The following is a 14745-nucleotide window of genomic DNA, read 5'->3' on the forward strand; positions in this document are numbered from 1 at the left end:
AGTGGTCTGATCAGACTTTATATATACCCTTCTGTGTCAGTTCATGTTTAGGTCAGTTATATTTCTTTGTGCAGTCATTTGGTTTGTTAAGTTTGCAGTTCTTTGCCTGAGTTCAGTTTTGTTTCTTTGACCTTTTTTATGAGCTCAACATTAATTACTTTTGTAAATATAATTTTTGGGTTAAATGAATGAAAACCCTGTTTTTCTAATAATTCCTGTTACTCCTGCTTTTTCCAACTCGGCCGATCACACAGCCCTAAATATTTGTTTAATGTCCTGGTCAAATATTACTCCAAGGTGTTACTGGAGGCCAAGGTAATGCAATCCAGAGCAAGTATCTGGTTAGATACCACATTTCTAGGTATTTTAGGGCCACGTATAATCAGCGGCAGAAAGCTAGTTGTCACCCAGGTCTTTATATCAAGCTCTGCTGTGTTCAAGCTATTAATTACTGCGCGCAAGAGAACCACAACACACATCAAACATTAAGGTTCAGTTATGCCAGCTTTAACTTTGGGATGCCTCAGCTTCTCCTTTATACCCCCCCCCCCCCCCCCCCCACACACACACACACACACACACACAACTCTCTGCATCAGGAAGGTCCTGGCACTGGTCATTCCTGGGAGTTTCGTCCTTCTACGCCCTAACAGTTAGCAGATAACATAGTGAAGCAGCGCCAAGCAGTTTTCACAAGGTCATGCTGACACATAATTTGACTATGACTTTAAATATTGGTAACTTCAGGTGTTGCTCTGATATACAGGAAATGACATCACGGCTCAAACTCTTTGTCAGTAAACCATTTCTTTATTTAACATATAAAATTTTGGTTTAACTGTTGCAGGATTTCATAACAAACAAGCTGAAAAAAAACTGCAGAAAACATGGATCGATGCATTCATTAAAAACATGATAACAGGAAACAGATTTTTTGATTCAACTGCTGGAACAAAGCTAACCACTCAACATGAACACTACAGTAGAACAGTTTAGAAAGCTTAAAATGTAACGAGGCACATTTTCATTCATAGCTGCCTCATCAGATCAGGAGACTCTACCTGAACTCTGGAGCCTGATCTCAAGGGTTTAAGTCTGACCCTGAAACCAGAAGAGGATCTTTCTGTCTCTTCAGATTCACTGTGATCCAGAGATGGCAATGATTTCAGTCCTGCATGATTAGGCTGATGTTTGCACAGAGGAGATAATTTAGTAAATGTTTTTGAACATTGTAACAGTAAAACAAGTTCCTTCATAATCATTATGCAAATTTTTACTCTGTGAATGGTACTCATGGCCATTGACCAATGGTCATAAGAATTTGCTTATTAACGATCAAGAAATTGACCTCACAGCCCATTGTTCATTCATTGGACTGGTTTCAGTCGTTATGCAAATGTACTGTTTACAAGATTTACTTAAAAGCAGGAATCAAGACTGTCAGGGGTAGACATTTGTTCAAACACAAGTAAGAGAAATGAGACAACTGCAGACCGACTCAGAGTGTAATTAGAAAACGTGCGCACGGGTGAATGTCTCTGAGAAGACACCCACACGGGTGAATGTCTCTGAGAAGACAAAACACACCGAGCACAGGCTTGCTTGCTTTATTTATAAGGCAAAAATGGGTTACATAGTACTTCCTCTTTTAACTGTCAGGGAAGAGGTTAAACATTAAATCAGCTTATCTGATCTTTCACACACTGGGATAAGAATACAGAAGTATATCATGCTTTATCTGACATCACAGACACTGAAGTGAAGAATGCATCATTATATCATGCTGTCAAACATCTCAGACACTGAGGTAAGGAATGCATCAGTTTTCCTTTAACAATAGACTTGGTTAGGTGATTCTTCAACAATAGGCTTGGTTATGTGAAAATATATGAACACACAAAATATAAGGCATACTTGGTTAAAATATAAGGCTTACTTGATTATATTGTTTTATAGAGATTTGGTTATAATGTATAATGTAGAAAATCTCTAACAAAGACGTAACAGGTTATTCGTAACATGGAATCGCTTGTGAGTGGAGTATGAACTGAGATTACTCAAACTCTCTTACAGATGAAGTTCTTTCATGCGTCTGCGTTCATGCTTAGTGTGATCACATGATTGTGAAAGGGTTTTGTCACAGTGTCTGCACTTGTATGGTTTTTCTCATGTGTGGACTCGCTTTTGAAGCTGATGTGCACTGATGAAGGATGACCCACACTGATCGTAGACGTGCTTTTTAACTCCACTGTGAAGGAGTTCATATTGTTTGAAGTCCGTTGAAGTGGTGAAGCCTCTCCCACATTCTTTACAGTAGTTCATTTTGTCTCCAGTGTGTCTACGTTGATGTATTTTTAGGGTCTTTTGATGACTGAAAGTTTTTCCACAAAGGTCACAAAAAACTCTTTCCCACAGTGATGACAGGGTTGAGAACTGGATCCATCTGTGTCGCTCTGCTTCTAAACAAAGACACAAACACAGTGTAAGTCAGTCCTTCAACATTTTCATCCTGAACATTGCCTGAAATAATGAGCATCTCTGCCAAGTCCAATTGCATTTTACTGTTTACATTATCACACTCAGCTCAATTTAATGTGCTATAAAAACGATAAGAGTAAAAACATTAAATTAATACTAGTTTAATTCTACAATAACTAGGGATGGGTACCGGTGTCCGGTGCCATGATGGCACCGGTTCTGACATAAACGGTAGTAACCAGACCGAAAAGCAGCGCACATTTCGGTGCTTTATTTCGGTGCTTTTTTTTCCTGAGCTGTGATACACTTCTAGCCAATCATTTTACGTTTCCGAGGATAGTAGGCGGGGCCAGGTACGTACGTTCTTTTATGCAGAGCTACTGATTAAAAATGCCCAAGGCGAAGCGGTCAAAAGTCTGGCTGTACTTCACAGCAAAAGATGCAAACTCAGCAGCCTGCAACAAGTGCTTTAAGCTGATACTGTGATACTGTCAAAGGAGATAACACCTCGAATCCGATGAAACACCTGGCGACGCATAGCGTTGTTTTTTTTTTTTCAAAAACCAAGAAATGCGCTGTATTTGATAGCTTGCTGCGAGACCTCACACCGAGCGCATCTACTGCGGTGGTGCCTTTTATCAGACCCGGAGTTAGCAACATACCCAAAAACACAAAGAGGAGAGTCCTGGCCCCTAGCCCTGTCAGTGTAGCAGAAATGATGATGATGGCAGCAGCAGCCGTTCTTCTCTGCGTGAGTAGCTTAATGTTGTTCGTGTAATTTACGTTGAGTAGGCTAACCACGTTATTACATTAATGCATGTAAGGTGAACTAGCAAACATCATCATAGCTACATGCGGCTGTCTTCTTGTTTGATGGCAGATACTCCCTTCACCCTGGACAAAAAGGCTAAAATAACCAAAGAAAAAGAGGGAAACAGCTGAACATGAGAGGTTTTTGGACAAAGTTTGTGTTTTTTCCATTGTTTAAGCACTGCTTCCAGCCAAGAGTGATACCATATATGCCCCATAGCTGCATAAAAGGCTAACATTGTTATCTTTTTACAAAAAAAAACAGCTGAACATGAGAGGTTTTTGGACCAATTTTGTGTTCTCCATTCTTTAAGCACCGGTTTGAGCACCGTTTAAGCACCGGCACCGTTTCAAAAGTACCGATTTGGCACCGGTATCGGATAAAACCTAAACGATACCCATCCCTAACAATAACAGTAATACAATCCTCAAACACGATCACTAAAAACCTGTGATTAGAGTCTGAATAATCATTCAGAGGTGTTTTTCCATGCAGTAAAATTGCTAACATGCTAACACAATTTGATGAGCAGAGTTGTTTCAAACAGTCGGCTGACAAGATAAAAATATAAACATATATAAGCATACCTCACAGTAACTGCACTTGTAGAGACTTTCTTGTGTGGATCTTTTGGTGTGCTTTCAGGTAATGTGGAGATTTAAAAGTCTTCGCACACAAGTCACATTTATAAGGTTGTTCCTCAGAGTGGGTAAACATGTGACGTTGTAACTCTGTGTTTGTAGCAAACTGTTTACCACACTGTTCACAGCTGTACACATCATGTCTGGTGTGAATGCGTAGGTGTTTATTTCGGTTCTGTTTCAGGCTGAAAGTTTTTCCACAAATGTCACAGCTGTATGCCTTAATTCCAGAGTGGGTAACTAGATGACTCTGTAAGCTGCTACTGAGAGTAAAACCTTTCCCACAATCATCACAGCTGTACGCTTTAACTCCACTGTGGATGAGCTGGTGTGTTTTTAAGTATGAAGCTGAGGGAAAAGACCTTCCACAAATATCACACTTGAATGGTCTCTCTCCAGTGTGGATGAGTTGGTGTCGTTTTAAGTGTGAAACCTGCATAAAAGACTTTCCACACTCATCACAGCTGAATGGTCTCTCTCCAGTGTGGATGAGTTTGTGTGTTTTTAAGTGTCCAGACTCTGTAAAAGACTTTTCACAGTCTCCACAGCTGAACGGTCTCTCTCCACTGTGGATGAGTTGGTGTCGTTTTAAGTGTGAAGCCCGCATAAAAGACTTTCCACACTCGTCACAGCTGAATGGTCTCTCTCCAGTGTGGATGAGTTTGTGTGTTTTTAAGTGTCCAGACTCGGTAAAAGACTTTCCACAGTCTCCACAGCTGAACGGTCTCTCTCCACTGTGGATGAGTTGGTGTCGTTTTAAGTGTGAAGCCTGCATAAAAGACTTTCCACACTCGTCACAGCTGAATGGTCTCTCTCCAGTGTGGATTACCTGATGCCTTTTTAGGGAAGCTTTTACGGTAAAATCCTTCCCACACTCGTCACAGCTGAATGGTCTCTCTCCAGTGTGGATTACCTGATGCATTTTTAGGGAAGCTTTTACGGTAAAATCCTTCCCACACTCGTCACAGCTGTGTTTTTTCTCTCTCTTTCTTCTGTGAGGTTTGTCGGCCTCCTGAGAGCGCTGACTTCTCGCTCCACGTTGGTCCTGCAGTGACAGAGATACAAACAGAGGCAGTGAGTTGTGGGAAACACATTCTTCTAACCGGGCTTTTATTAGTGGTACTTTGTGCAAAGCTTGTGTTAAATAAGTAGTTATACATGTACTCATTTTCATACACACATTGCAAATGTGCTCATGAGAGATGGCATTGAGTCTTTTGAGGGTCAAACACGCTTCCAGACAAAGATAAATATTCGACTTGTTTCTAGGGCAAAGATTAGAGACATTTGGCCTGCAAAGTGCCCGTACACCTGTTCAGTGAGATGAGTACAGGATGTTTCAGAGACATGTATGAGGAGAAAATAACGGCAGGAAACACACAGAGTGTGAGACGGTGAAGAGGGTTTTTAATTGTTATAGAAGTCAAGAGAGTTAAAAAAGGAAATGTGTCTAACTGTAACTGGTGTATATTACGATATCTGCTAATGTATTGTGAGGCTGGACCTTAATATACAAAAATAGTGTGATGTCTGCTTCCTTGTTGAGATCTCTGTAAGTGAGTGGCACTGCAGATCTCTCCCGCGTACGTGTAATCAATAAATCATTGTTTGACTGGACTTCTAACAATGATTTGAGAGAGACGTAAAGCTAGTGTATAAGTTCATCTTTGATGGTTTGTAAAGCATTCCCACGTTAAGCTTAATAACCGATATATGGAGCGACTGCCTCTCTCTCTCCCTCTGCTGTTGCTACTTCAATCATGAAACTGCTTAATGATCAGCTTTTCTGTCGCGAGTCCGTCTCTCTTCTTTATGTTTGGCCCACTTTGCGCCAGAAAGAGGAAACCAGCGGCTGAACAACTTCGCACTCTCCCTGTAATGGATGCTCCCGTGTGTTTCAATCAATCAGTCTTTATTTATAAAGCACTTTTCATACAAAAAAAAAAAAAAGTAGCACAAAGTGCTTTACATAGTTAAAAGCAGCCCACCCCACCCTCCAACTCACTCCCCACACTCTCATTAACATAAATGATGTGAATACCCCCCCACACACACACACACACCCGTGCACACTTAAAGAGTAAAATTGGGCTGGGCACACATGAGCCCGGTGAGGAAACACTATCACAGGGAGCCGTCTGCACCGGGAGCCGGTCACAGACCGCAGCCTCCAGGCTGGGCACACAGCAGGAGGGAGGCAAAGAAGCCCCCCAGCCAGGCTGAGAGGACCCCCAGAGCCCCAGCAGCCACGGTTGATCACAGCCCCAGTGCAGAGAGCGCCCTCCGAGGAAACACTGGAGATATGACACAATAGGATATATACAGGGTAAAATGATAAAATAAATAAGAACGGGATACAATATAAATATAAATATAAATAGAGTAAGAAGATTAAAAATGAATAAGAATAAAATCAATAAATATTAGGTAAAGCCTAAATTAATAATAGAATAACAGGATAGAATAAATAAGCATAAAATAAATAAACGTTAGGTAAAAGCTAAATTAACCCTTTAAGACCTACCATAGAACCAAGTTCGCCAGAGCTTATATTATATTTTTACATGCTGTGGAGCCATTTTTGGGAGCATTTCAAGTTGCTATACATCAATACAACCATTATAGCCCAAACTTTAATAATATGTCTGCATTAGGTGCATAGTAATTACATAAATTGCAAAAAAGTGCAATAAACAACAAAAAAATTGAAAATCGTTTTAGTTTTTTTAACATATATTTCTAGTTAGAGAAATTTAAGAGGCTTATCCCTCAAAACTGTAAATACAAAAAAGTTACACAAACTAGTTTCCCACCACAGGAAATTTATTTTGAGTGTCTTCATAGTTTTATTTTTGAAACACACCAATTTTTATATACTGCAGGAAAAATGAAAATAAATATTATAGTGCAAATTTGCAAAATAACAGCATATGCATCAAAATAAACTATTTCCAGCAGTGCAATATGAGTCTTAAGCATCCCAGAAACGACACAGAAAGTCATAAAGTCAAACATAACTTTTTAAAACACATAACAAGTAAAACACAAGCTCATAAGGCCCCGATCGTAAAAAACTACATTTCCGCAAAATGACGTCACTTCCGGTTTCGGGCAGGTCATGCGGTCATGTGATAGTTCGCGCTGATGGACGTAGGAAGTGTTACAAACAGCTGATGGATCGGCGAAGCGTGTTTCTGGAATATCATGTTTTTGTTGCTGCAAGTGATTTTTATGCAGTTTTTGCAAAGCTATATGTGGAAGGAAACTGTGACCTAGGACAAGCTGATGGCATAAGATGTAAGTACAACTCCTCCAGTTTCATATGCAAAAAAAATTATTGCGCTAGCTTACTTGGTTGCAGAGCTACCGGGATTTAAAAATAGTTACGCAAAACAGAGCGTGCCCGCTCCGATCGGCTGTAAAGGGTTAAAAAGGTGGTCTTGAGCCTGTTCTTAAAAACATGTACGTTCTCTGCGGCCCTGAGCTCCTCCGGCAGGCTGTTCCACAGACGAGGACCATACCACTGAAAAGCTGCCTCTCCGTGAGTATGTGTCCTGACTTTAGGAACGATCAAAAGGCCAGTACCAGAGGACCTCAGGGTCCGCGAGGGCTCATATGGTAAAAGCAGATCTGAGAGATAAGAAGGCCCAAGACCATTAAGACATTTAAAAACCAGTAAAAGAACTTTAAAATCGATCCTGAAACACACGGGGAGCCAGTGCAGCGATTCTAAAACCGGTGTAATGTGGGCCCGCCCTCTGGTCTTCGTCAGCACACGAGCTGCAGAGTTTTGCAAAAGTTGTAAAGTTGAAATATTCTTTTTGGGGAGACCAGAGAGCAGGGCATTACAGTAATCAATGCGACTGGTAATAAAAGCATGCGTCAGCATCTCCGTGTTGGCCCGAGAGAGAATAGGGCGGACTCTGGCTATATTTTTTAGATGATAAAATCCAATTTTGGTTACATGTTTAATATGTGGGATAAAACCAAGCTCAGAGTCAAAAATAACACCCAGGTTTTTCACTTGTAGTGAAGGACATAGTGAAAATGCCTCTAATTTAGACAAGAGTTTCTCTCTCTGAGCCTCGGGACCGACGATTAAAACTTCAGTTTTGTCCTGGTTAAGCTGTAAAAAGTTTTCTGCCATCCAAGATCTTATATCTAAAATACAGTTAAAAAGGGCATCCTTTGGTCTGGTGTCATCAGGAGACACGGAGATGTACAGCTTACAGTTTGCGTACTAGTGTGCTCTCGACTAATGTGTGGTAGAGGTAGCACTTTTATTTTTCATATTCTAAATAAATGAGTACTTTTGGAAAGTCAGAAACTGTTGCTCATTCGCTATCCACCCGCACACCTCCGCGGCTGGCTTCATCTCCACCGCACGTTGAAAGCAAATGTGCCAGGCCTCAAAGACAATGGGTGGTTTGCGCAACAAAAGCAGGAGAATCGAGCATATGACTTGTAAAAATCTCAGCAGGGGTGATTAACACCTCGGGACTTGCACCAGAAAATAAACGCAGTGATTTTAGTAGGTGTTGGGTTCAAGGGATTTTGAGAAGGTATAGTAAATCTAGTGTTGAGGTTAGCTCGGTGCTTACCTTTAGATGAGCCCACAAACCGAGAGAAACTCCGCGATGAAGCTGGAACTCTTTCCAAACACAGGAAACAGATCAGGGAGCAGAGACCCACGTGGTTCACGCTGATCTCAGCTACGATCCAGGAGACAAGGGTGGGCAGATCGATGCAGATATCGATCCAAACGGTGGTAGTGGTTTACGATCGATGCTCCTCCGAGTTCACTATTTTACTCGCTGCGGATGAAGAAGCAGCTGTCTGTGCGAACACCTCTTCTTATGCGGGAGACTCACTTTGCTCCGCCCCCTTCTTCTGCCCTGCTGGGATTTGATACTGTGCCGTCACGTGACTCGGCTACACACAGAAAACCCATTTGGACTGCAAAGAGAGAGAAACAGGAGCAACATGTGGAGATATTTTACGGCTGTAAATGAAAATGCTGGAGAACAGCTGGAAGGCTTGTCAGCACCTAAAGCCACAGGAGACCACACAAGCTGTAGAGTTCAGCTTATTTTTTCACACTCCAGTTAAATACTTTGACTGAATTCTCACTGCACACACTCAAACTGGCCCAGCGTTCATATCAGGCCCGCGAGATCATTTCATATAGATTTTTTTAAATTACTGTTATGCATGGCCCGACGATATGAGGTGCTATTAACACACAAACAACAGATCCTGTAACGCAGCGCTGCAGCCTCTTTCCCAGACGTTAGGCTACCTGGCAACATTCCCGCGTCAATCAAGTCAAACTTCTGTTATTGCGAAGCTAGTCCCTCACAATGGCAAAGAAAAAAGTTATTTCTGAAAATGGAGCCTTTCAGCACCAGTGGGAGACTGAATGTATGTTTACAGACATTGCTGGTAAACCAGCAGTTTACATTGGTAGTAAACTGGTAAATCACATGGTGAAGCTGTTGTGAAAGCAAATTTTATTGTAGCAGAGGAGACAGTCAAATCAGCCCGGTACCACTCTGATGAAGCTGTGCGATGCTATCCAGACAAAACGCAGATTTTGGCAAATGTGAGCCTGAGGAGAAATATGATTGCCGATCGGGTTTGTGAGATGGCCACTGATTTAGGAACACAGTTTTGTGAAAGAAGCAAACACGTTATTGCATACTGTGTATGAAAGTATAGACATGATGGACATTGCACAGCTGGCCATCTTCATCAGTGGAGAGGAAATATTGAACATTAAATCGATGCAAGGGACAACGACAGGAAAAGACATTTTTAAAAACGTATGTCAAAGTGTAACCGACATGAAACTGCCCTGGGACAAACTTGTTGGACTTACAACAGATGGAGCGCCATGTCATGTAAATCGTATAGTATACATGTATAGTCATGTAAATGAGAATTACAAAGTTGGTGGCTGCAGTATAAACAAATTGGTGTATCTCAAAAATAAAACTATGAAGACACTCAAAATTAATTTCGTCTGGTTGGAAACTGTTTTATGCAACTTTTTTACATTTACAATTTTGAGGGATGAACCTCTGAAATTTCTTTAACTAGAAATGTGTGTAAAAATACCACTTTTGCAATTTATGTAGTTACTGTTGACTTAATGCATACATATGATTAAAATGTGGGATATAAGGGTTGTATTGATGTATAGCAACTTGAAATGCTCCCAGAAATGGAAGTACAACATGTAAAAATATAAAGATAAGCTCAGGCAGACTTGGTTCTGTGGTAGGTCTAACACTAGCATCCCCAGGCTTCTACCTTTCTACCTATAAAACCCGAGAGCAGTCAAATGGTGGAAGTGGAAGCTAAATTGGCTAGTCATTCATCTGTATATTAGGTCGTTACCTAGGAATTCTGGAGGGAGGGGAGTGGGGGTGAGTGATTGAGGGGGTGGGGGAGTGGAGTGTTTCAGTTTGCCATCTTAGGGAGAAATCAACACATGTCCTTTGTATGTCCTTTGTTGCTGACATTTATTGATGAAAACAGTACAAAAAACCAACCATTTGTACACATATTTACAAATAATGATAAAAAGTGAGTGAGTACATTTCAACATTTTCAGCAATCACTCACAATCCTGGCACTGCCACGGTATCTGTCGTCTGCATTTACCACATGTGTACCTGTAGCAGTGAACACATCGCACAGTGGCCTGATTTTTTTTGCATCTGTGTACTTGGATTTTAGGTCGCAAGCCACCCAAAACTTGCTCCATGCACCACTCAGCAGGCCATTTGTAAATATGTGTACAAATGGTTGGTTTTTTGTACTGTTTTTATCAAATGTCAGCAACAAAGGACATACAAAGGACATGTGTTGATTTCTCCCTAAGATGGCAAACTGAAACACTCCACTCCCCCACCCCCTCAATCACTCACCCCCACTCCCCTCCCTCCAGAATTCCTAGGTAACGACCTAATATACATATGAATGACTCCAGCATTTGACTGACTGCTCTCCGGCTTTTAAAGGTAGAAACGCAAAATGATGACTCCGCAGGGGTCTAAGGTAGAAAACCAAAATGACTGCTCTCCGGGGGTCTAAGCTAAAGGGTTAAACTGCTTCCTCACATCTGCTTCATGAATATGAAGGGTTGTAGTGGGAGATGGTGGTGTGAAATCCTCATAGCTGTGGAGTGAGGAGGGGGCTCCTGTGGGTGAAGTCTTTGATGGTGGTGATGGCTCTGTGCTGGTGGGAGTGGGGAGGTGGGGGGATGATGTCTCTATTGTTGGGGAAGGTGGAGATGTCAAGGCTGCTTGATGTCTCATCAAACCGGCAGTAAAAGTCGTTGAGGGCTTTGGCCAACAGCAAGTCGTCAGTGGAGTGGGGCTGTGTGCTTATATCCTTACTCTCATTTCCCTTAGCATATCTGTAACATGCAACTTCTGTCGGTGCTGTGCTACTGGAAATTGAATTTCCCGGAGGAACCAAACCCGAGGGATTAATAAAGTTCCATCCATCCATCGGACATTTGCACATATGCTTAAGAATTGCATTGACCCCATTTCCTCCAAAGTAAAATTCTAGCTGAACATGCCCATGAAAATTTCTCCCACTGAAATAAGAGCCAGCACTGTTTTGCAGTATGTTTTAGATTACAATGTTTTGAGTTTGTTATACATATTTACTGCACAGTTTAAAGCATTTCTGAATATTGAGTCTTTTTTGTGGTGAATTGTTTGTACCAAAATAATTGATTCTGTTCATCTGGACATGGCGTTTTCAGTGTTGCAAGTGACTTCTTCAAACTCAGCTGACTGCAGGTTTCCCAAACCTAGTAAACAGTACATTTGCATAATGATGAAAACAGCCCACTGAATGAACAATGAGCTGTAAGATAAGTTTCTTCATCATTAATATGCAAATCATGACCATTGATCAACAGCCACAGATCAAATTCCATGAGTACCATTCACAGAGAGTTGGGGAATGGCTGCAACCCCAGCTTTGTAAGATTGTGAAAGATGTACCCTCAGGGTTAGTGGCTCCAGATTGGATCATGGAGGTAGTGGACCCCCTGCCCTGCAATAACACATACAAAACGCTTGAGCTCTCAGCGAAGGCGGTCGCACTTTCTCCTCTCCTCCTCACCCTTATCTTCCCTGCTTCGCCTCTATGTCCTTGTCTTGTCTTGTGTGAATTTACTTTCCCTGGAACAGTCTCTCACTGTCGTTCTCTAAACCTAAAAGAGAATTATGGATTTGATCAACTGGTCTCTGAGTGCTATTGACACCCTTTTCTCAACGAGAAGTCGGGGCTCGGGAGAGCCTGAGTGCCCTGGAGGGACTTTCCCTGCCGGTTACACGATGGACGGGTGGCAGAACTGGAGGACCGTGTGCCTGGCGGGACTGTCGATCAAGGACGCTGAAGATATCTACCTATTCGGAACCATGATAACAGGGTTCATGCTGATCGGCGTTGGCTTAGCCCTGGTTTATCAGAGAAATAAGAAAGCGGAACCGGCTGTTCAAACCCCCACAAGGCTGCCCGCTGGATTCGAAGCGACGGGACGAGGTGCGACCTCTCACAACGAACGTAATATGGTCAACACCTTGGAGACGCTTACAGCTGCTGTGAAGGCTCAAAACAACACCATTGAGCGTATGAGGGGAAACATCAGAGAGAGGCCTGCTCAAAATGAGACCCTTGAGCGACAGTTGGAAAACATCGCGGAACGGATCACTGCAGTTGTGAGGTCTCAGAATCAAAAGACTGACAACACCACGGAACAGAAGTTTGATACCATCATGGGGAGGCTCGCAGCTCTTCAACGGGAGATCGAGAGACCAGCCTCGGAGTGCTAGAATTCGAGCTGCTCACAAAGGAGAAATCAACAATATTCAACATTTGGACACCACGGCTCCAGCTGCAGGCCCAAGGCTGGAGCCCACCAAAACAACTCCCTGATAACAACTGTGTGATGACTATTCTTCCCGCCCCATGAAGGACACCTGGATTGGCTGGAGGACTGTTTACTTAGCCTGATAGGCCGAAGGACACTGTCTCAGCTAAACTATGGACACGCACACACACACACTTACACTGATAAGCACTCACTCATCCCCCTCCCTTTCCAACGCCTTCGATGCTTGTGCCCTACCGGGGATGATAGCAGTCAACTGGACCAGCACAGATGCTGCAGGACCGGATGCGCTGTCTACGCCGGCTCTCTCTTACCCTTTACCCGCCCTGTTGCTTGTCTCGTGTTTCTATGGTGTATTGATAGTCATGTGCTTTTGTGCTGAGGTGTTTTTTCTGTTATCAAACTGTTCTCCCACTAGGAGCTCAGTCTGAGTGGAGTTTTTTTTCTCCTCCTCTTACCTCATGTAGTGTATTTTCGTTGTTTTTTTCCTATCAGCCTACCTTCTGACATGTCTGCCCAATGTGATGTTTGTGTAAAGTTGGTCAGAAGGTTCCTTTGTGAGTGCGCATGCGCCATTAGCGTGCTGCCTGCTGTAACCCCTAATTTCCCTCGGGATGAATAAAGTATTCTGATTCTGATTCTGAAAACCCAACAATCCCTTTGGTGACAGTGGGAAGGAAAATCTCCCTTTTAATAGGAAGAAACCTCCGGCAGAACCAGGCTCAGGGAGGGGCGGCCATCTGCCACAGGCGGTTGGGGTGAGAGAAGGAAAACAGGAGAAAAGACATGCTGTGGAAGACAGAGATTAATAACCACTAGCATCCCCAGGCTTCTACCTTTCTACCTATAAAACCCGAGAGCAGTCAAATGGTGGAAGTGGAAGCTAAATTGGCTAGTCATCCATATGTATATTAGGTCGTTACCTAGGAATTCTGGAGGGAGGGGAGTGGGGGTGAGTGATTGAGGGGGTGGGGGAGTGGAGTGTTTCAGTTTGCCATCTTAGGGAGAAATCAACACATGTCCTTTGTATGTCCTTTGTTGCTGACATTTATTGATGAAAACAGTACAAAAAACCAACCATTTGTACACATATTTACAAATAATGATAAAAAGTGAGTGAGTACATTTCAACATTTTCAGCAATCACTCACAATCCTGGCACTGCCACGGTATCTGTCGTCTGCATTTACCACATGTGTACCTGTAGCAGTGAACACATCGCACAGTGGCCTGATTTTTTTTGCATCTGTGTACTTGGATTTTAGGTCGCAAGCCACCCAAAACTTGCTCCATGCACCACTCAGCAGGCCATTTGTAAATATGTATATTATACTGCAAATTTGCAAAAAAGCAGCATATGCATCAAAATAAACTATTTCCAGCAGTGCAATATGAGTCCTAAGCATCCCAGAAACGACACAGAAAGTCATAAAGTCAAAGATAACTTTTAAAAAGAGCAGTATAGGCCCTGAGGCCCTGATCGCAAAAGACTACATTTCCGCGAAAATGACGTCACTTCCGGTTTCGGCCAGGTAATGGCGGAAATGCAAAAGTTCGCGCTGACGTCTATTCCAACGTAGGAAGTGTTTTGAACAGCTGATCGGACCAGCAAAGCGTGTTTCTGGAATATTATGTTTTTGTTCCTGCAAGCGCTTTTTATGCAGTTTTTGCAAAGCTTTATGTGGAAGGAAACCGTGACCGAGGACAAGCTGATGGCACAATATGTAAGTACAACTCCTCCGGTTTCATATGCAAAAAAAATTTTTGCGCTAGCTCACGTGGTTGCAGTGCTACCGGGATTTAAAAATAGTTACGCATAACAGAGCGTTCCCGCTCCGATCGGCTCTAAAGGGTTAAAATATAAAAGATTTTAAAGATCTTATTTTTTCATAAATTTC

At 42.4% G+C, this 14745-nt stretch overlaps 2 protein-coding genes across 2 annotated transcripts; one reads left to right on the forward strand and one right to left on the reverse strand.

The window, feature by feature from the left end:
• Positions 1–1498: 1498 nt before the first annotated feature.
• LOC146662668 (uncharacterized) lies at positions 1499–8789 on the reverse strand. The gene is made up of 3 exons (XM_085417569.1): positions 8532–8789; positions 3877–4975; positions 1499–2459 (listed from the first exon to the last, which is right to left on the reverse strand). The coding sequence occupies exon 2, from the start codon at positions 4850–4852 to the stop codon at positions 3878–3880; it is 975 nt and encodes a 324-aa protein (XP_085273695.1). The 5' UTR covers positions 4853–4975; positions 8532–8789; the 3' UTR covers positions 1499–2459; position 3877.
• Positions 8790–12037: 3248 nt separating this feature from the next.
• LOC146662669 (uncharacterized) lies at positions 12038–13227 on the forward strand. The gene has a single exon (XM_085417582.1). It carries the CDS (start codon positions 12180–12182, stop codon positions 12786–12788), a length of 609 nt encoding a protein of 202 aa, XP_085273708.1. The 5' UTR covers positions 12038–12179; the 3' UTR covers positions 12789–13227.
• Positions 13228–14745: the final 1518 nt, after the last annotated feature.

The sequence above is a fragment of the Rhamphochromis longiceps genome, linkage group LG9 (genome assembly GCF_057381845.1).
Source record: "Rhamphochromis longiceps isolate RC_006_pf linkage group LG9, R_longiceps_female_GT1.1, whole genome shotgun sequence".
In the NCBI taxonomy this organism is placed as follows: Eukaryota; Metazoa; Chordata; class Actinopteri; order Cichliformes; family Cichlidae; genus Rhamphochromis; species Rhamphochromis longiceps.